General features: G+C 44.2%; 1 protein-coding gene across 2 annotated transcripts in view; it reads right to left on the minus strand.

The window, feature by feature from the left end:
- The window catches only part of LOC129380664 (ATP-binding cassette sub-family D member 3-like), a 105,802-nt gene that overhangs the window by 22,592 nt on the left and 69,695 nt on the right, over positions 1 to 13,515 (minus strand). Inside the window, exons 2-3 of one of the 2 annotated variants that reach the window (XM_055062370.2) lie at positions 7,454 to 7,718; positions 1,147 to 1,241 (exon numbers count right to left, since the gene is read on the minus strand). In XM_055062370.2, the coding sequence (XP_054918345.1) occupies positions 1,147 to 1,241; positions 7,454 to 7,628 (270 nt within the window). In that variant the 5' untranslated portion in view covers positions 7,629 to 7,718. The remainder of the gene's footprint in view (positions 1 to 1,146; positions 1,242 to 7,453; positions 7,719 to 13,515) is intronic. The other variant, XM_072284750.1, reaches the window with a different exon arrangement.

A 13,515-nucleotide genomic window follows, 5' to 3' on the forward strand; every position in this document is an offset into this window, starting at 1 on the left:
ACGCCCGTGCCTGTTGCTTCAGGTCCCGCAGGAAGTGTTCAAATGGCTCACTTTGGCTTTGAACTCTCTTCCGAAACATGTAGCGTTCATGTACTTCGTTGGTCTGCAGCTTGAAGTAATCGTCAAATTTCTTGATGACCGTCGCGTAGTCGGCCTTGTCTTCGCCTTCTGCGAAGCTCAGCGTATTAAATATCTCGATGGCGTCCTCACCTGCGACACTGAGAAACAGCGCTGTCTTCGGCGACACTGATCGCTTGTTGTCATCCGGTTCTGATGCCGCAAGGAAGAGTTCGAATCTCTGCTTGAACATCTGCCAATTCTTGCTTGCTTCTCCCGTCATGTTTAACGGACCAGGCGCTCTCAATGAATCCATTACGTAGTCCCTACAGTGCTGCCCGTCGAAGATCAAAGCCGTGCTTGACTACGCATCCAACTTCTGACACCATGTATCGTAGCGCCTAGGATGACGAACATGCTGGGCCGGGGCAGTGGGGGAAAGAACCCGAATTATTGAACATGTGTACATATATAGGTTTTAAGAAGGGGTTTGTCTTTTTATCAAGAACAGATAAGTTGTTTGCACAGCATGCACATGGTGCATGCGTATTGACATACAATGCGCTTGCGCGGAACACGTGTGGCGCTCGGCGCCCAAGATACGATACAACCACTAGCACGACTCGCAGAATGTAGTGTTCTCCGGATAAACTGCATAAATATTCAAGTAGGCTACGCATTCGTGTACAACCCACTTACGTCATGAAACAGACGTACTTGATTTTCGAAATGACGACTGATATTGACATTTGCATCAGACATCAAGATCCTGAAAGTACAAGTACGATATAGCACAGAAAGAGCACGAGTACTGAAATAGCAGAATAAAATCTACCACTGTACTATAGGAGGAGTCAAACTTGATCGCCCCCTAGAAATAACTGATACTATATCTAACCAGCAAAGTGCAATCAGATCTACGAATTCAAACCAATCAGAAAAACAGTTCTTGTGGCTGGACGAAGGCGCAAAAAAAAAACCTTCCCAATTATAAGGTTACACAATGCGAACAGGCTTGTTTCAACACAAAATTGCAGATCAGACTTCGTGCTGGCATGCACAGAGCAGTAGAATAATAGCAAGGCTCACCGTGAAAGTGAGACTTGGAACGATGACATCACAGTTGGGTGTGACTATAGGCGCTTTCTCAAGGACGATGATGACCTTCCTCTTGGTTAGAGTGCCTGGACATTTTAAGCAATAATGTACTATTCATAATCTAGTGAGTGAGAAGCACTTAAGCGCATTCTTTTATTGCTTGACATTTTTCTTCCATAGATTTCTCAGCAAGCCACTTGTAAGGGATGTTCTGGGGATGTGATACATCAGAAAAATTGGCAGAAAAGTGTTAGGCAGTGCCTCAAGAAATATTTGTCAGTAGGAGAGCGTCTACTAACATGATGAATCAGGATGATTGAGACGTACAGTCAAATCTTTTTAATCTCCGTGCATTTGGTTTGACAGCTAACGATGATTTATTTTATTTTTGTTTACCATAGTACCCACACCGCCTTCGATAGGCATTACAGTGGGTAGGGGAGAGGTATTAAATAAAACAAACAAAGATACATAATACAGACCGCATAGGATAAAACGCCACAACATGTTTAAGTCTATAATATTACATCATGAAGCGACTGTACAGACACTTCATTTGAAGTTATTTTCACAATATCACTTTATAACCGATTCCAGTCTCTAGTTGTATTGCGGAAAAAGAACTTACTAAATACGTTATTTTTACATAAAGTTTCTTTCACTTTTAGTTCGTGATCAACTTTCATAAACACGTAGTCGGGCATACGTGAGTAGTTCCTGTTATTGATACCTGTTCTTGAATGAAAGATATTATGGTACAGTTTTAATCTATGAAATAAACGTCGTTTTTGTAGCAAGTCCCACCAAAGTTTCTTTTTGGGCTTTGTCACGCTGAGGTATCGTGTAATTTTAAAATAGAAATCGTACAGCCTTCCTCTGTACTCTTTCCAGTTTGTCTATGTTCACTCGTGTCCTAGGATCGCAAACCGTCATGGCATATTCAAATATTTACCGGACACTGGAAAGAAAGTAGAGCCTTAGTTTTGAATGGAAATTGTTTTGCGTTTCTTTTTATAAAACCTAGAACCCTAGGTGCATGGGCAGTGATGTAATCAATGTGACGTGTCCAAGATAAATTAGTGGTGAAATACACTCCCACATACTTAAATTCCGACACAGTCAACAGTTGTATACCGTTAATGTTAAAATTAGATGGAAAGTTTCTTTTTTTTTAGTTACACATGTGCACCGTTTCTTTTACGTTAAAGTTCTTATGCCATGTTGAATACCACTGTGTGATCCTGTCACCTTGCAATGTTGCAAAATCATTTAAATTATTAGTAACTCTATGCAATACGCAGTCATTTGCAATAATACGCAGAGAATATTTAATATTATGAACAATGTCGATCACATAAATAAAAAAGAGCAGTGGGACAAGCACCGATCCCTGTGGTACTCCTCTGTCATGTCAGCCACATTCGATTTCTCTCCTTTTACAACAACCCTCAAACGCCTAAGCTGCTGAATTTTTGTTATCCAATTGATTACTGTAGTGTCAATGCCATACCATGACGACATTTCTAATTAAAATTCATGCTGCAGAACATCAAAGGCCCTCTTGAAATAAAAAAAAAATACAATTGATTGTTCCGCCTTTATCCAATGCAGTTGCCTGATCATGAGTTAATTCTGTGAGTTGCGTGACACAGGAAAATCTACTGTGGAAACCATGCTGGCATATGATAAACAGGAGATTATCATTTAAATATTTATTATGTTAGAGAAAATAACATGTTCTAGCACTTTGCGCACTCTAGTAATTAACGACAGGGGACGGTAATTGAACACCAAATTTTGTAGTCCAGATTTGTGCACCGGTACTATACTTGCCCTTTTCCAATCAGAGGGCAGGCAGCCCTGCTCATTGGATTGTGTAAACAGCAGATATAGATATTATGATACTGAGCGCGCACATGATGATAAGAAAATGTTTGGTTTTTGGGCTCGAGCACTGGCTTTTGTAGGGTTTTATTTCTTTAAAATAGTTTAAATCCCGTTCAGACAAATAAACTTTTTCCATAGTAACATCACAACTTCTAGGAAAATTCGCGAACCTATGTGCATGACTAGAAGATACCTTAGCAAAAAACGAGATAAAGCATTCAGCTTTCTGGCGATTGTTATACACTAACGTGCCGTCGTCATCAAAGTCGGTATTGTTCGATCATCTTTTCCGTTAGTTTTGTAGATCGGCCAAAGTTCTTTCGTGCGTGCTTTTATTCTCAAGTCTAGGGTTTCAAGGCAACTGGCCTTTGCTCTTTTTATGGCGTCATTCATTTTAGATGTATATACTTGCAATGTTTCTCTTGTCCTTCCGTAATACCTTTCTTTAAAAATTATTTTATGCATTCCGATTCTTGCGGACTAATCTTTGCACGTCACCTGTGAAGCAAGGCTTACTTTTGCTGCGTCTAGGTGACATCAGCCATCAGGGAACGTGTTGTTCACGTAAATTAAACAATTTACATTTCAATCTTACCCACATATCTTCTATATCGCACGTCTCTGATAGCGTCTCAAAGACATGGTAGTAACGGTCAATTGTTTGTTATCAGCCCGGTACTCGCCTTCTTATAGCTATATATACGTCGTGTTCCGCTTTGGATACCTTTATCGTAATGAGAGTTCAGCTTTTGAAGGACAGTGCTATCACCACTTACACCAGGTACGACTAGTGTTTTTATTTTTTTTATTTATGAATACTGCGATCTTGTGCACAAGATCATAGCAGGTGGGAAACATTGTATTAATATACAGAATTACAGACACAAAGAAAACAAAATTGCACATAGAAATTCAACAAGAGAATACAGCGACAAGGTCAATTAACAACAATCAATTCAAATGCTCTTGAAATGAATGTAATGATGTCTGTCTGACAACATCATCCGTGAGGTTATTCCAATCAGTGATGGTCCTTGGAAAAAAGGAATATTTAATACAATTAACTCGCGGATTTAATGGTGTTATAGAAAGAGAATGGTGATTTCTAGTTTGGTACCCCGAGGAATAGGTAAGGATATTGGAGGTGTAAACTTTGAAATTATTATTAATTAATTGATAGAAAAACTTTAAGCGACATATGCGATTTCTGTTAGGAATAGAGGGTAAACCGCTTTTTTTGAGGAGGCCACTGACTGATGCTCGCCCGTAAGTGTTATATATAAACCTTACTGCTTTCTTTTGGAATCTTTGAAGTTTATTTATGTTTACCTTTGTAAAAGGGTCCCAGATAATTGCTGCATATTCTAAGATTGGTCTAATACTAGTGTTGTAGGCAAGGAGCCGTGTAGCAGGGGTTTCTAGCTTAAGCGAGCGTCGTAAGAAAGAAAGCTTTCGGAGAGCGTTTTCTGAAACATAGTCGACATGCCTGGTCCAAGAAAGGTTATCAGAGATCCATAGACCTAGATACTTATATTCTGTGACTTCATGAAGAAAATTATTATTAGCAGTGTAGTAATATAGAAGAGGGATCTTTTTAAGTGTTATTCTCATAAATACGGTTTTTTCGAAGTTAATTGACATTTGCCACTTCTCACACCAAGAAACTATCTTTGCAAAATCATTATTCAGCCTAATTTGATCATCAGTCGAAGTTATTTTCTCATACAGCACGCAGTAGTCCCCATATAACTTAACACGTACTGACAGGTTTTTAACAATATCATTAATAAACATTAAAAACAGTAGGGGGCTGAGGACGGATCCCTGGGGAACACCAGAATCGACAGGAACGTAATGGGAGCAAGTTTTATGCAGTTCGACAAACTGACGGCGATCAGATAGGTACGATTGTATCCATGTTAATATCTGTTTGTTATTTATAATAAAACTGAGTTTATGAAGTAGTTTCTTGTTGAAACCTTATCGAAAGCTTTTCGAAAGTCCATAAAGATAACATCTGTTTGTTTTCCTTCTTTGATTGCTGTCGCAAAATCATGGATTGTTTCGACCAGCTGAGTGCATGTGGAATACCCTCGTCTGAACCCGTGTTGAACAGCTGCCAGTACATTATGCTCGTCGAGGAAATTAGTTAGATGCTTATGAATGATGTGTTCCAATAATTTGCACGTTGTCGAAGTTAACGAAATAGGGCGATAATTTTCAATACACGTCTTCTCTCCACTTTTATGCAAAGGCTTAATTCTAGCAGTTTTCCAATCACACGGTAGAACACCTTCTTTCAATGATCGAGTGAATAGGACGCACAAATACTTTGAACACCACTCTGCATACTGTTTAAGGAAGGCATTCGGAATATCATCTGGTCCAGGTGATTTCTTAATATGCAGTCTTAACAATAGATTAAAAACACCGTCTTCAGAAATTATAACATCAGGCATGGAAGGAAGGGACATGCTAAAAAGTGGGAGACGCCCGTCATCTTTCGTGAAAACTTTCTTAAAGGTGTTATTAAATGCTGCTGAAACCTGGACATCGTCACTGACATGTTGTCCATTTATAATAAATGCATCGGTAGAACGAGAAACTGGTGCAATTGACCGCCAAAGCTTTTCAGGTGCAGTTTTTATAAAAGCCGGAAGTTGCTTATTGTAGTATTTTTCTTTATCTTTCAGAATGCATCGTTTTAATTTCTCTGAAACTTCATGAATTTTCGCCTCTATAAAGGCTGAGCTTGATTTTTTTATTCTTTTCTTTAATCGCTTTAGCTTGCGCTGCAATTGCAAAGTTTCTCGCGTAATCCAGGGATTGTCATTGTCTGACTTCTTGCATATCCCTGGTACAAAACGCTGAATGCAGTCACGAACAATGTTTTTGAAATTTCAATTTGAATGTTTTGTCTGGTCCTCAGAAGGCGAATAAGTAAATATTAAATCTCGCACATTATTTTCTCTTGCTGGTTCCAAAACAAGTTGCTGGAGTGAAAAACAGCTACACAGCCGTAGCATTTCTTTTCCAGAACCACTATAATGCGAGCATTATTAATTTTTTGAGACCAGTCAAATCCAGGCAGGTTGAAATCTCCGCCGAGTATAATATGTTCATCATTTACTGCCTCAATTTCCTCTTTCAAATCAGTGATTACATTATTCTGGCTTCCCGCTGCCCTATAAATAGAGCAGATCGAAACAGTCTTTCCATTTTGCAATTGTAACTTCATCCAGATGGATTCGGCTGTTTGTGTTTCCATTTCTAATTTATTAGAGTAAGCCTGCTGTTTAACTAATATAAGAACACCGCGCCCGTGTCAATCTCTGTCTCTCCGATAAGCCACATAATTTACGGGAAAGATTTCATTCTTACTAATTTCACTGTTCAGCCACGACTCGGTTCCAAGAAGGACAGTGGGATTAGTCATATTAGGAAGGTTAGCGAAATTGTCAACCTTATTTGCAATGCTTCCGCAATTGACAAGCAATACTTTGAACTTGGTACCTTTGCTTCGCTGTCACCCTGATTGTATTACTGAATCAAGTGCGTCATCGTAAGTGTACTTTATGTTGTTGATAAACAAAGGATCATACCGAAGATTTACTTGATCACCCTATTTACGGTGCATTTTGGCAAAATTCCATAACATCTTCTTTTCCTTTCGAACAGTCTCCGAAAAATCATCCGAGACGGTAATACATATACCCTTCAAATTCTTTACCATAACTAGAATACTGTGCTTGTCTTTATAACCGGCAAATTTAGCTATTAGCAGCCGTTTTTTCTGTGAGCTAAAACTGTCTTGTCGGGGCACCCTTTCAATGCTAACTTGCTCTATTCCTAAATGGGACCGGCGCAGTTCTGACACTGTGCTTTCAGATTTGGCTGCCCTCTCATATTCATCATTATCGTCAACGCCATAGAATAGCAGATTATTACGTCAGCTGATGTTTTCAATGTCGTCAACTTTAGCCATCAGAGTGTCGATTCCCGCCGGATTCTGCTCCGCTGTTATCCGGCTGTCTGAAACTGCTGTCTGGCGCTCGTCACTTTTATTTATCTTTACTTAAAGGTTAGCCAAGCGGCTTCTTAAGTCAGCCACAGCAACCTGTTGTTCAGCCTGGAAGTTTTGTATGGATGACAGGTTTCCTTTGATTTCTTTTTGTTTACTTAGAAGTTCCTTTAGAAGGGCAGTATCAGTGCCGGAATTTAGCTCAACATCACCGCACACAAGCAATAATAAAAGATAAAAAGCAATACGACGAAAAAGCACTAAGAGACAACGCCTGAAATAAACGCGTGTTTCATTATTTATGTGAGAACGTACAGTTGCGAAAAGCAATGGGGGTGGAACCGGCAATGCAACAATGCCATAAAAGCCATAGGGTTTGCGAAGGCTAACCTGCATGAAACACAGCAAAGCCGTAAATGGCACCACCATCGCAGAGGCGGTTCCACGCCCCAGTGAACGACTGATACTCCACGTCTTTCGTAGCTCGAGGCGACGTACGAAGGTCGCCTGAGGTTCGGTGTCCTGGTATAGGCAGCCTGACATTTCCCGCCTCTAGCTTGATCATATAATCCGTAATGCCGGAATGGTCGCGGTGATGAATATTCGCAGTCGGCGTCCAGCTCGATGTTGTGACGAAATTATCGACTATCACGTCCTGCGAAGACACGCATGAAACAGAGAAAGTATTTAAAATTAAATTATGGGGCTTGACGTGCCAAAACCACTTTCTGATTATGAGGCACGCCGTAGTGAAAGACTACGGAAATTTTGGGCACCTGGGGTTCTTTAACGTGCATCTAAATCTAAGCACACGGGTGTTTTCGTATTTCCGCCCCTATCGAAATGAGGCCGCCATGGCCGGGATTCGATCCCGCGGCCTCGTGCTCAGCATCATAACACCATATCCACTGAGCAACCAGGGTGGGTCACAGCAAAGTCGTGAACGGCATCGCCATCGCAGAGCCGGTTTCACGCCCCATTATTATTGTTATCATGATAACAATGATAATTGTCTAATGTGGGAGCCTAACGTATTATAATCATATTAACAGAATCTTTTGATGTTGCAACTAATGCAGAGTGATCAGCACTGAGAATTTTCATCGTGCATTTGTTTCTGTGGCTAATTTATCATATTTGCATGCATAAGCAACGGCGCCATCAATAATGAATCCAAGACACAGCGTGCATTATTGTTTTCTGCAGTGATAACAGGCATGACCTTTATTTCAGCATTTAAGTAGGCATGCGGCAACAGCTGCAAAGTAACTAAGAAGCGATGATTAGGCAGTAACAATGGTTCAACAGCTTTTGCTTGTATGTACATTTGGTAACACAATTCTGCAGACCACAGATGCCACGAAAAATGGTTTATCTTCGCAACCTAGGCATGCAGTTTGAAAACAAGCGGTACAACTTAGGTGTGTCTGTTTGAGTAAAGTAATCCATTCAGACTATTGAATGCTGCATAACTGCGCTAGAAGGAGTAAAAATATTTGCTGATGCTGTGGTTTCTATACTTTTGCTGGTGACTGCACCTGTTATGGAAGTATGCTTGGATTAGTGGGCGCTGTTCATACCTATCTCCTCAAATTAAAATGAACTTCGGCAGCGTGCACAAGTGGCGTTATAAATATTGTTAATAACGATAGCATTATAACTGATAATATAACTACACGCACTGACAAGGTTAGCACTTGCACAGTTTACATTACGCTGACAAAAAAAAAGATTAGCTGTCTACGTAAACCGTCTCGAGTGCTGGCCAGAGTTGGAACACGCCCTTTATTTCGCCCAGAAAATGCAGGACCAGCATACTGTAACGTTCGAATTCACGTTACATTGTTTTGATCACGCGACACGCCGAGAGTCAGATCGCAATGATAACGGCAGCGTGGCGGCGTGCGAGTCATGTCCAACTCAATCGATGACGCAGGGAAAAATAAGGCAAACTGATATGTTACGTATAGGAGCCATATAGGAGCCAGTTCAGGATTCTACTCTAGCTACTTTGAAAGCGTGCGTAGTGTATGCCTGATGCATGCATCGTGCAAGCTCCTGGTAGCAGACGACGTTGCGCTGGGCTGCGGCAACCCATTTAGGCTTACGACGCTGCCTGCCGGCAGAGGATGAGAAGGGTTACATTGGTTAATTACTTCAAGCACTGCGCAAACGTCCGGTGTCACACGATTTTAGTTTCATACTTGCAAGGTGATATTTATTTTAAACTTTATATTTCAGAAGCCAGCAGGAACACTGGACAGTTCAGTTCAGTAACAGAAGTGGCACCAACTCGTTTATTGGCCACGTCCTCCCCTTCTTCCACCTTCGGCTTGGCAGCGGCCCATTTCGTGACGCGAGCGGTGAAGTGAATTGTTCGCTTTCCGAACCGTTATAAGATTCCACCCCTGGTTTCTGTCGCACGTGTCTGAGGGTGACTTGCGACGTATTCTCGGACTATCGGCGATATTAAAGCATTAGGCTATGCTATCGTTTCGCATGACGTTGTGCTCAACAAGCCTATGAACTCATCCGGATTTGCCCAACTAACCAATGAGCGGACACTTAAAGTGACGTCGTCGAAAGGGATCGTCCGAGAATACGTCTGCGCTTCTCTGTGATCATGTTTTTAACTTGGTCGGTCGTGCGGTCTATAACTGACAAGAAGAAATCGGCGTTTCTCGCAAGCCCGAACGAGAGCTTTTCTTTAGGCCGATTCAAACAGTGCGTAGAGTTCTTACATCGTTTAATGCCTTAGCATTAGCAGTGTCAAAACGCAAAGAAAGTGGATGTGTGTAAAGTCTGGGAAGCCGGTCACATGGCAGAGGTAAATTATGTGTTTATATTTGAAGGCAAGATGGGGATCCAGCAAGTATCAGGATCCCCATCCTCATTGCCGCATGGTGCAATGAATTTTCTTTATTAATCACCTCTCGGCCTGCCCACGGAGCAGACCACAGTAAGCTGGAAGAATATATATATTGTCACGTGTGCTTGTCTTTATCGGGCGACGCGTTTCACCGCCTAACAAACGTGTTATCAAACAGCGCAGGACGCGCCTGCATGTATAGGAAGTTCCTGGAAAGTTATCGATGCTTCTAACCGCTGTCTGTTGTCACCGAACCTTGTGGTATCTGAGTTCATCGCGTGACGCGAATGGTGTAGAACTTTGCGGAAGACACGCGGGTCCAAGCGATTAGTCTGGAACGTTCGACGACTGCTGTATAAAAGCCGACGCGCTTGACCCGCTGATCAGATTTTCGACGGTCGCCGGGTGTGTTCGCCGCTATAGTGGCTCTTTGAGTGTAGCCTCTTTTTGAGGTCACAAGTTCGCCCGATAAAACGCTCGTTTCGTTAATCACACTTTTGCTGCCTTCTTAACCGTCACAACCACGTGACAATATATATATATATATATATATATATATATATATATATAGACATTGGAGCCGACTGTGGTCTGCTCCATGGCCACCGTCAATTCCACCTAGCACCTCGAAGAGACGTGGGTCGAGTAAGCTCCGGAACAACACTTTGCGATGTGAACGCGGTTTATATCACGTATCCGGTGGATTAAACAGATACGACGTAATGCTAGCGCGTTTCTCTCGCATTTACCCCTATATGAATCGCAACCGGAATTCTCTTTCATGGTTACACCATATACGCTAAGCCAAAGAGAGAGAGAGAGAGAAAATAATGCAGAGAAAGGCAGGGAGGTTAACCAGAGATAGTTCCGGTTGGCTACCCTGCGCAGGGGGAAGGGTTAAGGGGGATAGAAAGAGAAGCAGAGTGGAAGGGGGAGATAGAAAGAAAGGGAGACAAGCACGAACAAAGCGCGTACACTACAGAGTGGTAGGGGGCGTCATTCTTAGAGTCTGTCGTGAAACCCCGTGGACCGCAAGAACCTTAGTAGCGCGAGTAATGCCTTCAACGCGGATGTTCTTTCGGAGCATTGGCCTAAAGCTTTCAGTTCTGAAAGTGGACGATTGTCCAACTGGTCCAGTACTCTGCACATCACTTCTATCTCAGCACTGTACCGCGAGCAGACACAGATAATGTGTGCTAGCGTCTCGTCGATGTTACATGTGTCGCACGTGGGGCTGTTGGCCATTCCTATGAGGAAAGCATATGAGTTAGTAAAGGCAACGCCTAGCCACAGACGGTAGAGGATGGTCTGTTCAGGTCGTGGTAATCCAAGCCAAAGAATTGTGTGACACGTCACGTTATGTCACTCAAGAAATATTTTCTTTTGCAACTGCGTCATGATTAGACTGTGTGGATGCACAGCTCACGTCAGTTGAGCGCATGGAAATAAATTTTATTGCAAGTAAGTATAGAGGTTACTTTCCAAAGTTAAAATATATTTTTGCTGACTTTCGAAATGCAGGGATGCAAGAAAAAAAAAACATGGACGATGCACATCACGCGGCTATGTCTACTATTAGATTATGCTTGTACACGTTTGACGAGAGGTTCGATAACGGCTCGTAGAAGTTGTAGTCTTTTTGGTCTAGCCGTCAGATCGTATATGCAGCATCAAGTTTTACCCGTTGTCTCGGACACTGGCCGGGCACGAAGGGTGCGGGTCCGCTGCATGCCAACGCCGTGCCTCAGCACGGGGAAACTCCCGCGGGTGCTAAGCTGGCATTATTACCCGCCAGTGAGAATTGGAGATGCCTAAGGCCTAGCCACTCCTGGAATGAGCCGCACGGTCGGTCGTACGAATCGAGGTCGATGTCGTACAAAACCACGCAAGTGTCGTTGCGTCGCGGCCCGCCTGCTGTATCCCACGACATAATGGCTTGCAGCATTGGTACGTTTAGGAACAGGTACATCGGAATCTTGGGCCGCGTGAGGTACGATTTTTGGGTCAGAGCAATGCACTGTTGTACGTCTCGACCGGACAAGTAACATATGGGGCTGGTGCAGAGCTCGAACACCGACGCCGTTCCGGGTGCGCCGGGGAACTGCGCCGCGACAGATGCGTAGAGGTCATTGAAGCCCTGACTCAGACTTCCCTCGACCAGCCACGGTGCTATGGACACGCCGGCGCAGATCTTGGTCGTGTTTGAAGGAGACGAAGCCAGATTTTTCAACAAGGCCGACGCCCTTTGAGAAACGACCTCACACACGCTCAAGTCGAAGCCGCTCGGCGGAAGCCCCAGCGCCTGTGTCTCGACGAAGACGTAATCGACGAAGGATTCGAGTGCGGACCACAGCGAAGGGCTGGATGCGCTCGTGGGTGACAGAAAAACTGCGACGACGGCACGGTAGCCGTTGATTTTGAAAATGTGCCGCTGTACGGCCACAATGTGAAGCAGGGTATCCTCGTCGTGAGGGTCCTGGCATCGCGAGTCCGGGGCTACCCAGTGGATGGCGGTTCCGTTCAACCGGTGCGTTTTCACAACAGCCACGGAGCTGGCAGCGAATCTTGACATCGCGCCGGGATCGTGGCCCAAAAGCGAAAACTCGGGGCTGTCCTCGGCATAACCGCCTATCGCAGCCAGGATCAGAGAGTCCGAGTTGCCCTTCGCGTCGGTGATCTGCCGCAGCTTGCTCAAACCTTGGGTGCGATCGAAGACTGGCGTGCGGTTCTCCACAGTGCCGTTCTTGACGCCCAGGGACCAGTAAATGATGTTCCTGCAGTAGGGGAGCGGCAGGTCGTCAGGAATGAAGTGGTGGTTCTGTCCTTTCATGACTCGCGAGTTGTTGTAGATGCAGAACAAGTTCCCGAATCTAGGGCCGAATGGATCGTGCTTTTGAGCTGTCATACTTATTGCACTCTGCACATCGGCCAGGCGTACTCTGTTGACACAGGTGGCTGAAGGTGGGGGAGAGGTGGTCATGGACGGCTGCGTAGGAGGCAACGTGAGGCGGTAGTTGAACGTCCTCGAGTTTGGGGCAGCAGGTGTGATACCACTGTGCGTGGTCACGTAGGAAAGATATATTGTTCCGAATGGCACGATGAACGTGGCCATCACTACAATGCAGAGGAGATATACCCTCGTCAAAGGAATTTGCCCCCATCGTTGCGATGGTTGCTCTCTGTCACTTTGCACGAGGGACGGAGCAGCTGGCGAGTAGAAGGGAGGGCTCACGGCGCCTGAACCGGAAGCCACCTTTGGCGGTTCTCGCGGCGGAGGCGTGGTTGTAGAGGGTTGTGCGAGGCGCCCTCTCATGGACGGCGGCCTTGGTACGAATACGATGACGTTTGGCTCTTCGGCATAGGCGGGCATTCCGGCGAATCCGCCGTATGGGATCGGTGTGTCGCGAGATTTCGATGCCGGGGACATGACCCGCATCTGGGTTGCTGGAGATGGCGGCGAGGCGTTCCTGTCTGTGTTCGGCGTTGGTTTCCTGATCCTCGGAGGAGCCAGGGCAGGCATGCCGCCCCAGTTTGGGGCGATACTTTGGCGCCTGTGCGTCAGCGTCGTCTTTGCTGACTCGTA

Source organism: Dermacentor andersoni, chromosome 10, assembly GCF_023375885.2.
Source record: "Dermacentor andersoni chromosome 10, qqDerAnde1_hic_scaffold, whole genome shotgun sequence".
NCBI lineage: Eukaryota > Metazoa > Arthropoda > Arachnida > Ixodida > Ixodidae > Dermacentor > Dermacentor andersoni.